General features: G+C 44.4%; 1 protein-coding gene across 2 annotated transcripts in view; it reads right to left on the reverse strand.

Annotated features, from left to right (window-relative positions):
* Positions 1-18,567, reverse strand: part of LOC311064751 (uncharacterized protein) — a 51,897-nt gene extending 33,330 nt beyond the window's left edge. For both annotated transcript variants that reach the window (XM_084084683.1, XM_084084682.1), the window contains exon 1: positions 17,833-18,567. In XM_084084683.1, coding sequence (XP_083940809.1) covers positions 17,833-18,021 — 189 coding nt within the window. In that variant the 5' untranslated portion in view covers positions 18,022-18,567. The remainder of the gene's footprint in view (positions 1-17,832) is intronic.
* Positions 18,568-19,426: the final 859 nt, after the last annotated feature.

Consider the following 19,426-nt stretch of genomic DNA (forward strand, 5'->3'; position numbering starts at 1 on the left):
TTATCTTTTTAACCTATATGCTTTACTGTGCCTTCGTGCTGTTTACATTGTTTGACTAATAAAAGCATTAAAACAAACAATTGTAGCCATGAGAGGCAGCCATGATGTTAGTAAGTCTGTCACATTGAAGTAGAAACCGGACGCACCAGCCCTGGGGAAAGGACCAATCACAGAACAGAAAGAAGAAAGAGACTGAAAAGTAAACGATCACATAAACACTGACGCACAGACGCACAGCCAACCCAGAGCTGACGCACAGACCCAAGGCCCACACAGAGCTCACACACAGAATCACAGCCCACACACACACACACACACACACACACACACACACACACACACACACACACACACAGACAGACAGACACACACACACACACACACACACACACACACACACACACACACACACACACACACACACACACACACACACACACACACACACACACACACACACAGACAGGGGTGTTGTGTAACCGGCAGTCAGAAGTGAGAGGTTTGACTGACGTCCCTTTAAAGGTCTAATCCAGATTAACGCAGATTACAGGCTGCACACCCTGTGTTGACACTGAGCCTGTGCACACACACACACACACACACACACACACACACACACACACACACACACACACACACACACACACACACACACACAAACACACACACACACAAACACGTGCCTCCTTTGCTGTTGAGTCCATCTTTGTGCTGCTGAACTCTTTACTGTTTTGAGGAGTAAAGCTTTAACAGCATAAAGTCCACAGATATCCATGGCATTGGCACTGCACTGGTGCCGAGGTCGAACCATGAACCCTCCCACTTAACCAACAAGTGACCGTGGAAGTCTTACCTATTCTGCTGTACCCAAGAAACCGATCTGATTCAAGTGCAACTATCGCCACGAGGATTGAGGTTACACAGAGGTGAGTTATGGAACAGTGTCAATCCCATTACATCACAACAACACACTGATGCAACTGGTGACCACACGTCACTTTCACTGGCAGGCACAGCCAACTAGAGCCAGACAGATATATATCAAGCTGCCCAATATATACGTCATTATTTCACCTGTTTGATGTCATCGGTATTAGCAATTATGCAGTCGATGTGTCCTGAGTTTTTACCCACTTTCAACCTGCCATCCGCATTCTGGGCATGTTATTATAGGCGGATTCTGTGTTTAAAAAACAATTGCCAATCTACAAGCTCACAACGCGTGAGGGAGTGGTTAAATAAAATGAAGTTCTGCTTATGTGTTTATCTCTCAAAAAGTAATGCTATGTTCTCTCAAGTTGAAAAACTCTAGCTTTGACAAAATATCGGTCAAAACATTGGTAAATCTACGGTGGTCAAGTTCTCTCCAAAATCGGGATCAGCGTCGTAGCCAAAAATCTGGCGTCAGTTCAATCTGGTTTGTACCCAGGCTCAGTAACCCGTGACCACAGGAAATGCACCCTCTCTAATCCTCTGTCTGCAGCTTGTAAAAGACCCAATTCAAGTGTGGGGAAGTTGGGGCATTTCAGCTTACAGTAGGAGTGATTTTACAACATGACACAATACATCAGTGGTTCTCAACCAGTGGTCCGGGGACCACCAGTGGTCCTTGAAGGGGTTCCAGGTGGTCCCCAGCTAAATGATGGAGAGTTTGGTAACCAAATGGACCCTTATAGATCTTGAGAGATCTCTTGAGAGATCTGAGAGATCTCTTGAGAGCGTAAAATGAAACCAAATGGACCCTTGCAAGTCCATTTGGTTTCATTTAACGCTCTCAAGAGTTAAATTATTGTTAAACATTTGCATTACTTAATTAAAGAATTGTTATTTTGATCAACGTTTGCCTGTTGTCTCTCCTATGGTACAGCATGGAATTGTGGACACAATCTTATCCAACGATAACCAAATATTCTACGTTTTGAGTCTGAGAGGCTAAGTCTCATCAAACGGTGGTCCGTGGCTCAAATCCCGAATAAATAATGGCCCTTGATATGAAAAGGGTTGAAAACCACTGCAATACATCAACCATGATCATTCATACAAAACATTCCACACCTCTTACAGTTACAGCTATAGATATAGTAACTAGTCACGGTTAGCTTGGTGTGGTTGGCCCTAACCACTTAACCCTTATTTTATACTTTGGCTATTCAAAAATAGCAGATATACAAGCTCATAGCGCGGCACCGAGTGCCACGCTATGAGCTTGTAGATCTGCTATTTATTTATTTTATCGTGATTTTTTTTGCAAATCTCCAACATTTGTAACTCAAATCTTTGCTTCTGGGGGTCCCCGGAACAAAACATTTTAGATGGGGGTCCGCCGCTAAATACATATCATCTTGACATGAAAAGGTTTGAGAACCACTGATATAGCAACATTGTTTTTTTCAGAAGAAGACATTTGCAGATGCGTTCCCGCATTGAATGGGTTAAACCCCTGTGGTTTTAGAGGACTGGACTTGAGTTTACAACTCTACTTGGACCACATTTCCCGTCTACACCAAAGCTCTTTCCCAAAAACAGCCGATCTACAAGCTCACAAAGCATCGCATTGTGAGCTTTTCCCCCTCAGAACATGGACGTTGGGGTTCAAAGTGGTTAAGCACTGTGAAAACAGCCTATTGTTTCTTCCTTACGTAAGAGTTGGACAGATGTTTCCTATCTACATCACCCTCTTTTCATCATCCTACTGTTTCTCACACGTGCACGCACGCACACAAAAGACGCGCGAGCGCGCACACACGCAGCTCCCTACTGGCACGGCCAATGTTTCTCAGGGCTCTGAAACATTTACAGCACAGTCATGCATAATTTACTGTCCTCAGACACTGCTGCAGAGGATGCAGAACGGGACCATTGTGTGTGTGTGTGTGTGTGTGTGTGTGTGTGTGTGTGTGTGTGTGTGTGTGTGTGTGTGTGTGTGTGTGTGTGTGTGTGTGTGTGTGTGTGTGTGTGTGTGTGTGTGTGTGTGTGTGTGTGTGTGTGTGTGTGTGTGTGTGAGTGTGTGTGTGTGTGTGTGTGTGTGTGTGTGTGTGTGTGTGTGTGTGTGTGTGTGTGTGTGTGTGTGACAGCTATGAAATAGAGGGAGAAACTACGTATGGTGAAAGGGCAAAGGGACAGCTGATTAGTGGACGTGCACGCACATGCACGCACACGCACGCACATGCACGCGCGCGCACACACACACACACACACACACACACACACACACACACACACACACACACACACACACACACACACATCAATTCCTGCAGCTTTTGTAAAGTTCACAGCGGGATAAATGGAACAGTGTCAGGGCTTTGTGATGGTTGTGCGAGGACAAGCGGAATGTGTGCGTGTGCGTGTGCGTGTGCGTGCGCGTAAATATCCCTACTTGTGTCTGCGCGCGTGCGTGCACGAGCGAGAGAGCATGTTAAAGTGAGCATTCATGTGTGTTGCATTATGAAAAAAAAGAAAAGAAAAAAAAAAGGGGAGCCAAACGCCTTGAGGGTATTTCTGCGCCAGCCGCCTGTAACTGGACCTGAACCCTCCCCTCCCCCCCACCGACATGGACCGCTCCGTTCTGTCTGGATGAATGGCAGCGGCAGATACCATTAAGCCCCGAGGTGGTAGGGTGGGGGTGGGGGGGGCAGGCAGAGAGAGAGAGAGGAGAGGGAGAAGTAGGCCAGCTATAGTGTACCAGAGGACCCTTCCTTTCATGTAGACGGCCGTGGAGAGAAGGAAAGGAGTGAAAGGCTTGGTGGGGGGGGGGTGGGGGGGGGGGGGTTGTAAAGCGTGGCGGTAACACTGCCAGGGGTGAGGGGCACGCTTCCCACCGAGACCACCCACCGTGCTAAGCTCGTCATGTGCCATAATACCTAGCAAAGTAGTTCTCAAAGTGGGCTCCGGAGACCCTCAGGGGGGTCCGTGAGTGGGTTCCAGGGGGCAAAATGAGTTCATATAGCGTCAAAATCAGTTGAACCACTTTAACCCTATGTCATTTACATTGGCTATTGGAAAATAACTTATCGACAAGCTCAGCCATGTAGCATATTGTAGTCGGGACCTTAACCTGTGGTCTAAAAAACTAAACTTATTCTGGGCAAAAATTTGGGTCAAAAGCAGGTCGTTTTAATCTTTCACCGTAGGTCCGAAACTGACCGTAGACTGCTGCACTTATAGGTAAAGGAAGTCATTTCAACAACTTTTCAAGCAGATTTTGTTTGGGTGGAATGTTGGTGTTGCTGGGGACATAAAGGCTTCCATTCACTCTTCCAACATGGGCGGTGTGTCATGGTCCTCTCTTCCACATTGAGCTGGCATGCTGTTATGCTCTGAAGCCGCAAAATAGTTGACCTCAGGCATTCTCTTAAATGCCTTTTGTGCATTTGCTCTGTGTTTGGGCTTCTAACGACATCAAGACTGTTTGATTTCCTACAACTAACTTTCCATACAACTTGGTTCTCAAATTGTTTCGTGTCAAGGACACCCAAATTGATATATATTTGGCCACGCTCGCAGCTGTGAGCTTGTAGATCTGCTTTTTTTGAATAGCCGTAACGTATAAATGGATAAAGTGGTTAAAATGATTGTGATGCTGCATTAACTACTTTTGCTGGGGACCCCCTCGAACCCCCCCCCCCCAAGGACCCCACTTTGAGAACCATTGTGATACAACACTATTGTTAGCCATGTTAAACAATTAAGCCTACACTTTTTTTGTATGTAAAATAGTGAAAATAACCAATCTTCAAGCTCACAACGCATCACGTTGCGATGCTTTGTCAGCTTGTAGATTGGATATTTTTTCCACTAGGGTTTCGTGTGGTTAAACACTTGTAGCACAGTAGTAATCTAACATTGGGTTAAGAGAAGAGAGAAAGAGAGAGAGAGAGAGAGAGAGAGAGAGAGAGAGAGAGAGAGAGAGAGTCTTAATCCTGGATTAATCCTAGGATTAATCAGGATCTGTATAATTATCCAGAGTGATCGGACGTCAGAGAGCATCACACGTATATCACCTCCTCCTCAGCTGATATTATATATATTATCAAACACAAATATATCAAACATATCAGATCTATGTTTTCCCTAAAGGAAAAGCATGTATCTGACCAGAAGCAGGGATAAAACAGAGGCATGGATTCCACCCCGAGCAAATCCAACCCTGAGTATGTGCAATGAAAATTCACTAGCATAACAAACAGAGAAAATGGCGCACAACAACCCATACTAGAACAATACATTTACATGGAATTCACCTTTGATTTTTTTTTTATGTAAAACCTATTTCCATTTGAACATATTTCCTTTCAGTTTAACTGTGTGATGGTGTGTACATACTATAGGTATGAGTGTAGCTCAGTGGTTCTCAAAGAGAGGCCCAGGGACCCTCAGGGTTCCAAATGGACCCCTTACAGGTCAATAACTCAGAGTGTATACAGATGGAACCAAATGGACCCGTTGAGAACCACTGGTGTAGCTATTAAGAGACTACTTTGTGTTAGCAGGGTAATACGAGGTCTGTGTTGCGTACAAGGAAACTTTGCCGTCAGCAAATCTGTGTGAGTGTGATCATTATTTCACCTTCTGTTGTACTGCCTCTGACACCTGGACGATCAAACCCTCTCTCTCTCTCTCTCTCTCTCTCTCACACACACTCCTTACTCTCATTTAACTCTGTTCTTTCTGGTCTTTCTTCATGTCTCTCTCTCTCTCTGTCATCCCTCTCTTCTAATCCATACGATCATCATTCTGTCTTTGGTTGCTCTCTCTCTCTCTCTCTCTCTCTCTCTCTCTCTCTCTCTCTCTCTCTCTCTCTCTCTCTCTCTTCATCTCTATCATGCACATACAGCTGGCTGTCTAGGACCATTGCGCTTAATCTCCCTCGGACAGCTGTGACACACACACACACACACACACACACACACGCACACACACACGCACACACGCACACACACACACACACACACACGCTTGCACATCGTGCACAACGCGCATGGCAGCATATAAACACATGCAGGCACGCACTCACGCACACACACACACATTTAATACTCTCTCACACAGATAATTCCCTATCTGTCTGTCTGTGTGTCTGCTGCTATATCAAAGGGCTCGTCAGTGAGAGTGGTGACAGTCGATGTGAGTTACATTGAGAAAAACCAAAAAGGAAACTCCAATAGATGTCATGTCTGCCAACATTATGTCCGGGTCCAAGCTAAATGAACACTGAGGATCTCTGGTCACTGATTACACCAGAACTGGTGACCTCACAGTAAGCCTGTGACCCCAGTGACTCCAGTGCTCACTGTTTGCCACTTTCAGCCAGCATCAGGAGCAGAAATGCCACCAGATGCTTTGTCAGGTGAGCAGGTTGGTTTCCATTTATTTTTAGGCACTGGGTCGGATTATTCTTGATGCAAATTAAAACAGCAACCACTGAACACAGATGTCAGCAAATGTTGTTGTAACACATACAGTACATGTAGCACACCTTGGAAAACAAAAGGTATACGCTCCCATAGATTATCTGAGACCATTTAATGAGTATTTATGTGCTTTGGCTTGATCAAAGTTAAATGACAAATATGAGGGCTGCTGTCAATTCAATTTCAATTCAAAGGAGCCTTATTGGCATGAGAAAACATACGTTTACATTGCTAAAGCAAGTGTCAAAACATAATAAAAAACAATTTAAGAAATAAATGGGGAAAGTATGTACAGTTGGAGGGGGTACAGCATTGTGTTAACAGAGCTATGTCACATTGCAATGTTCAATATGTTGGCACGGATATAAAGCTTTTTGAAACAAATAGCAGAAATCATTGTCACTTTTGGGACAATTAGCTGCATTTTGCCCAAAACTATTTAAAATAGTACACAAAAAGCCTCAGATTTCAAATGTGTTTAAAGGTAGCAGCTCTGTTTATATGCGCAGTAGGTCTATGTCAGAGGTCCACCCCGTACAGAGGGTTAGGGTGTTAAAGGAGGAGTTCACCCAAAACATTACTTATTTTCTATCAATTACACACCCCATGAAGCCTTGATTTCATGGATTTATTTTTGTTTTTGTGGCATTCCTAAGACAATAATTTGATGACGTGTGTATTTCCGGTAGGAGACACAAATAATCTACTTTGTGTCTACCGGATACATTAGCCGGTAGGAGACGGGAATCAAATTATTAGCTTAGGAATGCGACAAAAACAAAAAAGAATCCATGGATTCAAGGCTTCATAGTGTGTGGAATTGATAGAAAATAAGTCATTTTTTGGGTGAACTCCTCCTTTAAGGCAATCTGGGAACCCATCGGCAAAAGAAAGGGAGGATTTTTTTTTATCACAACAGTTCACAAATGTTGCTGCTGTGTTCGCACATTGTTGAGTTTTTTTTGTTGTTGGCCATGTTTTCAAACTCACTTTGGATGCATGTAATCTGTGGGAAGTATGCGTCTCTTACGTTCTCTCACATTCCCAGGCTATTGTCTCCAGTCTGCCCCTGCTGGTCTGTGTATGCGATGTCCGGACTATGACCTGGAATTCAGGGCTATACCATTGTGACCAACATGTTTGTCCCGGTGACGACATGCCACACTACTGTTCATTGTGTTCACTGTCCAAAGTTGTGTCTCCATATTATACAGCCTGACACTCTGACTAAATCTATGACGAAAACTAAATAACAATTAAGCTATAATGACTAAAACTATACTAAATATATTTACAATTTTGTCTAAAAATAAAAAACTAGACGAAAATGTTAGGGAGGACTATGATGGACAACAGATCCAGTAAGACAGGTCATTTTATGCTGGGTTGTGCGCTGGTGTCGCGCCCAGAAAATAGCTTGTAGTCAAAAAGAGCCACATAATGATGTAATTATAGCGCTTCATTATATCCCTGCCCCCATTGCCCTTTGACTTTTCATACACACACACACACACACACACACACACACATAAGCCCACAACATTGCCATCATCACAGCCAGACGGAGAGAGGTCCGGCGTGACTCCAGGTGAGATTTGCGCTCCACTGAGCACACTCATCTAGTTTACAATGCGTGTCCCTAGTTAGGCTTTTAAAAATAAACACACTGTTTGAAAGAGAATACATAATGTACAATTAATGGAGCGGAGGGAGGCTCCTGATGGTTTCCTCGTGTCCCTTATATGTTCTCAACCTACTAGAGCGCACAGATATCAGCGCATAATGCGCATATGATTAAAGGTAAGTAGAGCTTTGGTTTGCTGTCAGCCAGCACTCCACCTGAACCCTATATATTCCCTATTCTGCTAAAACAGAAGATCTAGCAGACATATTGGAAATAAATTGGGCCTCTTCCTAACTTCCTTCACAGGTGTTACCAATGATACTAATAATGTAGGCTCTGTTCCATTCTGGTCAAACAGAATCAGGGCGATGATATTGTTCATGTTGGCTCAAAGGGAAGACTCTGCTATACCAGTAATTGTGGTCCAGGGACCCTCATGGTTCTCTGAGGGGATTCCAAATGGCCCCTTACGGATGAGTAGGGGGCCAATTTCTTTCCAATATGGCTGCTGTGCATAGAGCCTATTATCATAACAGTCGAACATTTGGCAAAGAAAATAAGAAAAAAATATAAACATTGAGCGGAAATAGGTGAACTTTCGGCAAAAACAGCAGATCTACAAGTTCTCTGCGCAATCCGCTCGTAGATCTGCTATTTTCAGCAAAGCGATGTAGAGGAGAAAAAAAGAGCAGACCAAGTACAGCCCTGGGGGACCCCGGTCAGCTATATAGGGCTTAAGTGGTTAACTAACCTTTGTGGTAAAGCATCTTATATCTGGAAGTAGTTTTTCAATTGGTATCATGTTCCAAAGTTGAGAGCCTTTCGTGGAGAAAGCTGATTTTCCAAATGCTGTCTGCTACTCTGCAGTTATTTGCATACTGTAGCATCTATCTGAATAGTCAACGAGTAAGAAGTGCAGACATAGAGGTGGGTTTTCAGACTGCGACGGAAGATGAGGAGTGAAACTGCAGTCCTGACTGATGGAGGGAGATCATCATTCCACACCTGGATTACACAGGAGATGCCGTACAAGAGAAGCCATTATTCACTTCTCTGGACTAGGAAGGCCCACATGAAAAGTACCATTATACCATCACATTGCACCGATTTAACACAACATCAACGATAATTCAATTCAATTCAATTCCATTCCATTCCATTCCATTCCATTCCATTCCATTCCACTCCACTCCACTCCACTCCACTCCACTCCACTCCATCCAATTCAATTCAATTCAATTCAATTCAATTCAATTCAATTCAATTCAATTCAATTCAATTCAATTCAATTCCTTTATTGTTATTGTGGGTGCAAAGACATTTATTTGCAACTCCCAGGTCAATGCACTGTAAGTAAAGTAAAAGACAAAATGTATACTCAGGAATAACTTAAGAGAAATAGGCCTAGACATGTGAAATTATAATACTTTAGCCAAAGCAGCAGCACTACACAGCTATGTACGAAAAATAGCATGAACAGGGGGGTGGATTAAGTTGGCCAACCTACCCCAACGTACTGTATATCATGCTCACATGTCACAGTATGTGCGTAAAAAGCATTAGGGAGTACAAACTAAAGCAAATCTAAGTCAAAGTCTAAATCAAAGTCTAAGTCAACCAGCCAGTAGGCCTACATGATGATGACCCCAGTCAACCAACCAGTAGGCCTGTGCCGCCTGTATGACCTAATGAACCAACCCAGTATGTCTACTGTATGACCTCAATAAACCAACAACATAGCCTGGATTTACTAAATCCACAGCAACCTGTGAATATCAAGGCTGATAGACAAATGCAAAAATGTATGCTTACATTTTATTCTCCGCTCCCTCCATTGGCTCCCAGTTACTGCTCACACAGAGTATAAAACACTGATGTTGGCCTACAAAGCAACCAAAGGCATGGCACCCCCATATCTTCAAAGCCTGATCCAACCCTACAACCCCTCCCGCTCACTCAGATCAGCTAACACAGGGAAGCTGGCAGAATCTTCACTAAAACATCCGGGACAACACTCCACACGTCCCAGACTCTTCTCCCTTCTGGCTCCCAAACTATGGAATGAACTCCCCATTGCAATTAGAACTACAGACTCACTCCCATTCTTGAGCCGTAATCTGAAGACTCTCCTCTTCAGACTCCACTTTAGCCCGTAGCACTTGCCATAGCACTTTCCCTAGCCTCAACGACCTTATGCAGGCTTATGCAAAACATAAAATGTAGATAGATTTAGATAGCATGTTATGTAGACAGATGCCAGGTCATTGTTGACCTGGCATCCTGTAGTGTGTGTAGTTTCAATGTACAGATTATTGTTTTTTGTTTCTAAAAAGTATGATAGTTCGGAACCAAATGGACCCTTACCGGTTGTGGCCTAATGCATACTAAGCTGGGGGACCTTTAAATAATAAAAACAATAAAATAATAAAAAGTTTGAGAACCGCTGATGTATGGAATATGAATGATGTATTGACAAATTGAGAAATATTATTATTACTATTATTATTATTATTGTTATAATAAAATGCAATGAATGTATTTTAATATCAAATTAGTTGTAGAAACATTGATGCAATAGTAATAATAATAATAATAAGTAGTGACACAGCGAGAAAACTATGTGTTGTTGGAGACAGAGATTCTAATCCAGTCTTGTGTCCTTAGTACTGACACATGGTGTGTAGTGAGTGTGTGCCAGACTTTATTTCCTGCTCCGATCACCCGGTGAGAGACAACCCCATTGGTCTACTGCCTGGAACCTGGAGATGGTGACACCTGATAGGCTGGGGGTGTGTTGTGTTCCCATGGAGACCAATGTCACCCAAGCTGGGTGTGTCCCAAGAATCTGGTGTGCAATGTCATACTGTACTGTACATAGATGACCCATGCACAGCTGGTGTTTGGTCACACACACACACACACACACACACACACACACACACACACACACACACACACACGCACGCACGCACACACACGCACGCGCGCGCGCAAACTGGCGTGCGCACACAGTGTGTATACATGCACCCTCATACCAGGGGCGCCGGAACGGAATATGACGTGGGGGGACACATCAGGGACACATGCATGCGCGCGAATGTGGACCGTGCGCGCACGCGTGAACCGAAGCGCGCACGCACAAAGATTTTGCGGTTATTTCGGGTGGGTTTGTTGATTTTTGGGGGGGATAATGCGGTTATTTCGGTTAATTTGGTTCACCTCGCACTCGCGGTGGTCGCGAGGTGCGGGGGACTGGAATGATTTTATTATTTATTAAAAAAAATATTTAAAAACGTTTTTTTTTTTTGTTTTTTGGCTGGACTGAATAGGGGGGACACACAGTGTCCTTTAATTAAACAGGCTCCGGCGCCACTGCCTCAGACAGAGGAGAGCGTGCTGTACAGGTAGACATGTACTGTATATGGAATATGCACGCACGCACGCACGCACGCACGCACGCACGCACGCACGCACGCACACACACACACACACACACACACACAGAATGGGCACTCAGATTCACACACACGCATCTTTTACTATTCTTCAGAGGACATCAAACTTTTAGGCCATTTTTTCAATGCCATTTTTAACCCTAACCCTAAAGCCTGAGTTATACTTAGTTGTGCGCTGGCGTCACACCGAAAATAGTTGATCTAAAAGCTCACAACGCGTCACAGTGCGATGTTTGGCACACGACGCCGGTGTGCAACTAAGTTTAAATCAGGCATAACTTTAACCCCAACCCCTAGAGCGATAATTGTATTCCTGATTCCAAGGCTTCTGATTGGCTGAAATGGGGGTAGGGAGCACTCGGCTGTGTAAACGTAACCCATAAATGCCTAATTTTAACTCTAACCCCAACCTGAATCACACACACACACACACACACACACACACACACACACACACACACACACACACACACACACACACACACACACACACACACACACACACACACACACACACACACACACACACACACACACGTGGCATCAACAGACACATGCAGAGTGAAGTAGTATCATGAACACACAGGTGGCATGGTTAACACTGAGTCCTCCCCACCTGTGAGAGCATATAAATATACCTCCTGGAAATAGCACTGGTCAGTCTGAGCACCCTCGAAATAACCAGAGAATTAGTAAGCTGGAAGACAGCGTAGGGAGGGAGGGGGACAAAACAGACTAGACTAATGCTAATGAGTTCACACTAGCAGTGAAAAGGCAACAGGCTACAAGCTATTTTCAACATACAAACTGACGCCAGACACTTGTCGCTACGTAATCTCTCAAGACATCTTCAATCTTCTTTTTTTACCGAATGGGTTCCCAGATTGATCGCCACATGACGAGCTAGTACAAAAGGTTCAGCTTTGTTCAGTGTTCGATGACGCAGTGAAGTGTCAATCAGTTATGTTTTTGTTTAAGCCATTTCCACTCTTCACCATCCACTCACCATCAGCCAGTTCCCTGCACTTTTGAACCCAAGCCTTTATTTTCTTTCATATTATGCTCGGTCATCGCTCCCACACACGGACGCACGCTTGATGATTGAATATTGATTGATTGAACTCTTCATTAACATGTTTGTTAACAGTACGGCAGTACAGTCAAAAGAATCTCTGCTATGAGGAAAATACAAAAAGCCCCAGGGGGCTTGTTTCCATTGCGGTCCATTGTACTGGTGATTACATGATCAGTAAATGATGTCAACGAGGGCGTTGAACGCCACATCAACTGTGACGCGGCTACAATGAATGTAGCTGACCATGCTTGGTCGTTTTGTAGCTTTCGTCATAGTGCCAGACTTTTATCATCCTTAGAGCCTCACGCTCTCACTAGTGGGGCTAAGATGCCATGTCACATACATAGACACAATAGTGTCACACTAGAGGAAAAGCCCATGGGGTCACCAAAGACAGTATGGTTCAGCTTACAATCTGCCTATTTAGGAAATATTTTGACCTGAGATTGTCGATAAGAGAAAAGCTCATGGGGACACTCAAATGACTAGGGTTCATCTAGCCCAGACGAACAAACAGACAGATGGACAGACAGACAGACAGGTAATCTTATTTGTATGTGTGCACGCACGTGTGTGTATATGTGTATTACTTAAGTTAGGTCTCTTTTCAGTACTTTCACTAGAAATGTTCAAACACGAGTACCACTACTTTTACCTAAAACTGGTTACATTACTCATATAGCATTAATACTCATAGCTCAATGTGTCACGATGTGACGCGTTGTGAGCTTGTAGATCTGCTATTGTTTTTAGTATTAAGTAGGTCTTAAAATGGTTAAACCAGCTCCCAGTTAACACCTCTATGGAAGCACTGTAGTGGCTCAAGCAGTCAATGCACTGACCACATCAGTGTGATGATATATATAATGGTTTGAATGTGACTCAAGACCCACCTACACTATGTCACACCATGTAACCCTGCCTTCTACCCCCTTTTCAGTGTTGCCAGGTCTGCTTATTATAATTTCCCCCTAAGATTTTATTTGAAAATAGCAGATCTACAAGCTCACAACGCGTCGCATAGCGACGCGTTGTGAGCTTGTAGATCTGCTATTTTCAAATAGCTCATGTATATGTTTAAAGTGCTCATGTGGCCCATCGTCGCTTCTTTTGGGCTTGGTTTCCTAGACCTGGTTGCTTGTTTCTCTCACAGAATCTGGCAACTCTGCTTCTGTTTCTCTCCACTGTGGGCCTATACTGCTGAAGCAGGAATTTATCAAAATAGGGTTATTTGTCACAGGATAAAGAGATGTGTGTTCCCCCACTTCCCTCCTGGGTAGAGTATCTTAATTCAGTGATTATCACCCTTTATTTATTTCAAGGACCCCCTGTGTGGTATGCATTTGACCACGGACCCCCATTTGATAGGATTTTTATCTCTGGGACTCTAGTCTAATCTATGTGTGTGTCTGTGTGATTGAGCAGGGCGTTGCTGAGAAAGAGCACTCGCAACACAACGCTTTGTGAGCTTGTAGATCTTCTATTTTTGGCTAATGTTCCCCCCAGAATATGGATGCTGGGGTTCAAGTGGTCAGAGAAGGTTTTTCTTTTGTTGGTCGTTTTTAATTTGTCCGTCACCTTGGTGATGACCCGCGTCCATGGCATGATTAAATCGCCCTGTATTTACTGTCTGACTCTCCCGAGTCTTCTTTATTGCTGACTGCGGAGCTCCGTCGCCTGCTGGATCATCTGTGTTTTTTAATTAAAGCTGGAAGCTGAATTCACACCCTCGTCAACGTGGCCTTGAATGGAATCCCAGCACATCTCTCTCTCCCCTGTGTCTCCCATGTCCTTCTAACTGCTTCCTTTCCTCCCTATATCTGCTAACCAGATCTTTTGTTGTCCTTTATAAGTTACGTCCTGTTGTCACATAACAGGAAACACTGATGTCTGGCTGTGGGTCATGATCCCGACCCCCCCCCCCCCCCCGCCCCCCTTTGTGAAATCGACTTTGTTACTTTTGGAAGCTAAAGGGGAAAACATGTCTTCTAGAAGACTGCCGACTGCTTGGAACCGTATGCTGCGCTGGGAGGTTTCATTTTAGCATATTCTTGATTCAAAAGTATAGCTCCAACTCCATGTTGTGATCTAACTTTGAATCAGAAACAAACGCAAGTAGGTATGCCCACGATGTGGGTCACGACTCACGCGATAATGGGTGATAATGGGCACACTTAACAGTAACAGTAGGCAGTGTTGCCAGATTCTGTGAGAGAAACAAGCAACCTAGGAAAACCAGCCCAAAAGAAGCGTCTATGGGGCACATGAGCAATTTAACATATACATCAGCTATTTGAAAACAGCCGATCTACAAGCTCACAACGCGTCGCGATGCGACGCGCTGTGAGCTTGTAGATCGGCTATTTTCAAATCAAATCTTGCGGGGAAATTATAATGAGCAGATCTGGCAACCCTGACAGTAGGCCTAACTCCAAGCAGTGAGAGCTGGTACAGTATCTGGATACAGTATGTGTGAGAGAGGGCGTTTAAGGGGAAGCAATTGATTGGCTCTACTGTAAGTCTGGCACATCAGAGCGATGGTGGGAGTGAAAGCACAGGAAGAACATGTCCCAGGCAACCACTTACGGTAAGCCTATATACTGTAGCCTAGTGATTCTCAACCCTTTTCACCCTCTTTGATATTAATCAGGCTACAGACCCGCCATTACGTGTATCTCTGGGACCCCAATATAATTCAAATTCTAAAATAGTGTTTTAACTCTGAGAGCAAATGGCATTACAGGCCTATAAGTATAAGGGACCCTTTGGTTCCTAACTATCAATCATTTACTGTAGCTGGAGATCACCCTGGAACCCTCTCAAGGACCCCTGGGGGTCCCCAGACCCCACATTGAGAACCATTGTCCTAGGCCCAATAAATTACTTTGTCGAACGATGAATGGCGAAAACAGGAAAACAGCCGATCTACAAGCTCACAACGTTGTAAGCTTGTAGATTGTTTGTTTCCGCTAACTTTGAAAGGTTTTGCCCAAAATAGGGATGCCAGGTTGCAAGTGGTTAACTTGAGGAATTACTGAGAGGAGGGGGTTGGGGGTGCAGAGGAGAAGAGGAGACTCGCAGAGAAACAGACGAGGACAGGAGAGAGAGAGAGAGAGAGAGAGAGGGGGGGTTGTGTAACCAAAGGAAGCCGGTAGGGGGGTAAACACATTTTTGGGGGTTTGGGTGATTATCATGGCATCCTAGCTTTGTCATCCTGTTCCTCCATAATCTCTGTGAATGCTTTTCAGTCACTGCAGAACAGAAGCTGCTGAAGTCTCTTTCATGAACTGTCCCACATGCATAGACCCAAATTTAAAACAGAAAGAAATGGGTCATTGTGTGTAGGCCTACTGGCATTGCACAGACCCTGATTCACCGCATTGGACCGCACATACATACACGCACGCACGCACGCACGCACGCACGCACGCACGCACGCACGCACGCACGCACGCACACACACACACACACACAATTTTCATTACTATACTTGTGAGGACATCAACATTTAGGATGGTGATTTTATCGATGCCATTTTTAGTACAGTAGATCAGCTACTTTTCGTTGCACAGCAACTGAAGCATACGGTAAATCTGGCACAACTCTGACCCTTAAACCTAAGCTCTAAATGACTAATCCTAACCTGAATTCTTTCCTAATAAGCCTAACTCTAAAATAAACCTTGTTTTAAACGAAAAAACAACAAATCTTGTGAGGACCGGGGACTTTGTCCTCACATATGTACACACACACACACACACACACACACACACACACACACACACACACACACACACACACACACACACACACACACAAACACACACACTGTGTAGAGTGATGGGAGTCAGTGGATTGCAGCTCGGTGATGACCAGCAAATGGAAACCAGGACAACAATGTGATCAACTCATGTCAGGATGTCGTGCGTAGGCTAGAGTGCCGTCCCCGGTTTCATTGCCATGGCAACCGGAATCCCCTCACGCCTGAAAGAAGTGGGGGGCGTTCCTCTTGGCGTGAGGAAAACAGACCTTTTTTTCTCTTTTTTTTCTATGGAGTCACAGAATTGGATAGGTCACCGATTTCACGTGGGTGCCATTGGATTCACACCAGTGAGTGCCAGCAAAGTGCCAAACTGATCTGATGGCACTTTTTTCCGCACATTGTAAAAAGACAAATGGTCACTGGAGGACACATTCCTTCCGTCCTTCCGCCTCTCTCTCCTAGCTCGAGCTTCAAAGGGCATTTTGTCTGTCTCTAATTGAGGATGTAAGAGTAAAAAAACAACAACATTGTAACTGAGAGAGTAGCCTACACAAATGGTTCCATTTATGTACACACTTTATGTACACTCTCAAATTATCATAATTCAGGGCTGCCAACACTCCTGGATTCTGCAGGAGTCTCCTTGATTTCAACCACATCTTCTTGAGGACTCCTGGATTGCCATTTCTCCTTGGTTTCTCCTTGATTTGGTATCAAACTCCCAAAATTCACCAGAACACAGGAAATTACATCTACTAAGTTAACAAGTTTCTGGGGGAATCCCCCCCCTCCCCCCGGCGGGTGTTGTCAGTGCATGAGTGCATGCAATCATACAGAGATATTCACCTAGTAATGAATGGTTATTATTAAAGATGGGTCAGTCATTGCTTTAGTCATCAAAGCAATTTCTGCAGGCCAACTCTTTGTGTTTTAATAATGGATGAAATTGTACCCATCATTATACAATGCTAGTAAAGCAAGCCTGATAAAGCATCAAACTCACAAAAATCACCAGAACACAGGAAATTAGATCTACTCTGTTAAAAAGTTTCGGGGGGAGGACCCCCAGACCCCCCTCACAGTCAGATGGCAGGCCTGGGCTAATTGCACTAAATTGGGCTCTCTCTCTCTCTCTCTCTCTCTCTCTCTCTCTCTCTCACACACACACACACACACACACACACACACACACACACACACACACACACACACACACACACACACACTGAAGCTGTTACTGTGTGGAACTTCATAAGAACACGCACGTTCCTCTCTTGCTAAAACAGAAGCGGTTCCCCCGCATTGTCCTGAGCAGACGCAGTGAGTAACCCGACACTGCAGCGACCCCCCAACAGGTGACGGCGCAGTAATAATAATATAATAATAATAATAACAATAATGGCGTGTATTTATATATCCCCTACTTTACAGCTACCACACCGTCGTGACAGACCCGTACAGCTTCTTATATAGCCTAGGGAGGCCATCACTACTTGACTTACCTCGATCCACTTCTGTGCCTCCAGATAGGCGGGTTCGGGGTGGCTCATCACGCCGGCTTCTGCTTCTGGTGCTGCTGCTGCTGCTGCTGCGGGCTGATCCGGCTCGTCTGATGGCTGCGGGGCGCCGCTGATCGCTCCTACTTCGCGGTCGTCGTCTCCTCCGGCGCTGCTGGCCATCGTCATCATCATGTGTGTGTGTGGTCAGCAGCACAGTCAGCAAGCAGGCCGTTTTGTTGTTAACAACGGCACCCTAAATGACCCGACCGACGCCGAGAGATAAGAGACTTGATGTGATGATGATACAAAAAAAAGAAGAAGGTCCCGTCCGCCGATGATGCTCTGCCCCCCGCAGAGCGCAGCAGCAGCAGCAGCGACAATCCGCTATGTCTTATTATTATGATTAATATTATTATTACTACCGTATAATCGGCCGCTGTGCGCGCTATAGATCGATCTCTCTCGGGTTGCAGTCTAGTTATGGTGGGAGATGGAGAGTGTTGTTCCCCCCTGCGAATCTCCCACACACACATACACACACACACGCACACACTGCTGCTGCTGCAACTCCAACTGCACGCTAAAAATACCCTTTCTAAACGAAACACCGTCCTCCTCCTCATGTCCTGACAGACAGACACACACACACACGCACGCACACACACACACAGACACGCACAAACACACACACACACGGCCTCTCTGCAGCTGCGCGCGTTCGGAGCGGGACACGGGAACGCGCACGCAGGAATCTGTCCTGGCTGTGCGGGGGAGGAGGGCACGGAGGGGGGGGGGGGCTCTTTATTACAAGAGGTGTCCCGTTATTCTTCCACACAGCTGAATTAGGGCCCGTTACAAGAATAAGTGTAAAGTAACTTTACTCAAGTAGCCTACTGTAGGCTACTTAAATACAATTTTGATTTTTTTTTACTTTACTGGAGTATTTTCCAATTTTCAGTACTTTTACTTTCTACTCCACTACATTTCAGAGGCAAATCTTATACTTTTACTCCACTACAATTATTTGAAAACTTGAGTTAGGCCTACTTTGTAGAATTTGATTATTATTACACAACATACCACTTCAGCCTATACATTTTGGCCATTATTAGAAAATAGCCGATTTACAAGCTCACAATGCATCGCCATGCAACGCATTGTGAGCTTGTAGATCTGTTGTTTTCAAAGATTTTTTATACTTTTATTTTATTTGAAAACTTGTGCAATGGGACATTATTAATGAGTACTTTCTACTTTCCTACTTTAATTACATTTTGAGACTTTTGTACTTTTACTTAAGTAAAAAAATGTTGTACTTTTCCCACCACTGTCATATACTGAGTCCAATCCCAGTCCCTTCACAGTTTCCAGTTTCATTCCCTGAAGAAGACCTTGCGTGGTCGAAACATTGGTTTCCAAATAAATCCTGCATCATGGCTACGAGTGTGTGGCCTTTTTCTTTACTTTCATGCCCTTCACAGTTTAACACCATTCAAATAAACAACAGCAAAAACAAATTAACCTCATGTCTACATTGTATATTATTGTACAATTAACAACAGTGTATTTTCTGCTACAAACAATGTAGATCAACAAC

Source organism: Gymnoscopelus microlampas (genome assembly GCF_963454915.1).
Source record: "Gymnoscopelus microlampas genome assembly, chromosome: 2".
Lineage (NCBI taxonomy): Eukaryota > Metazoa > Chordata > Actinopteri > Myctophiformes > Myctophidae > Gymnoscopelus > Gymnoscopelus microlampas.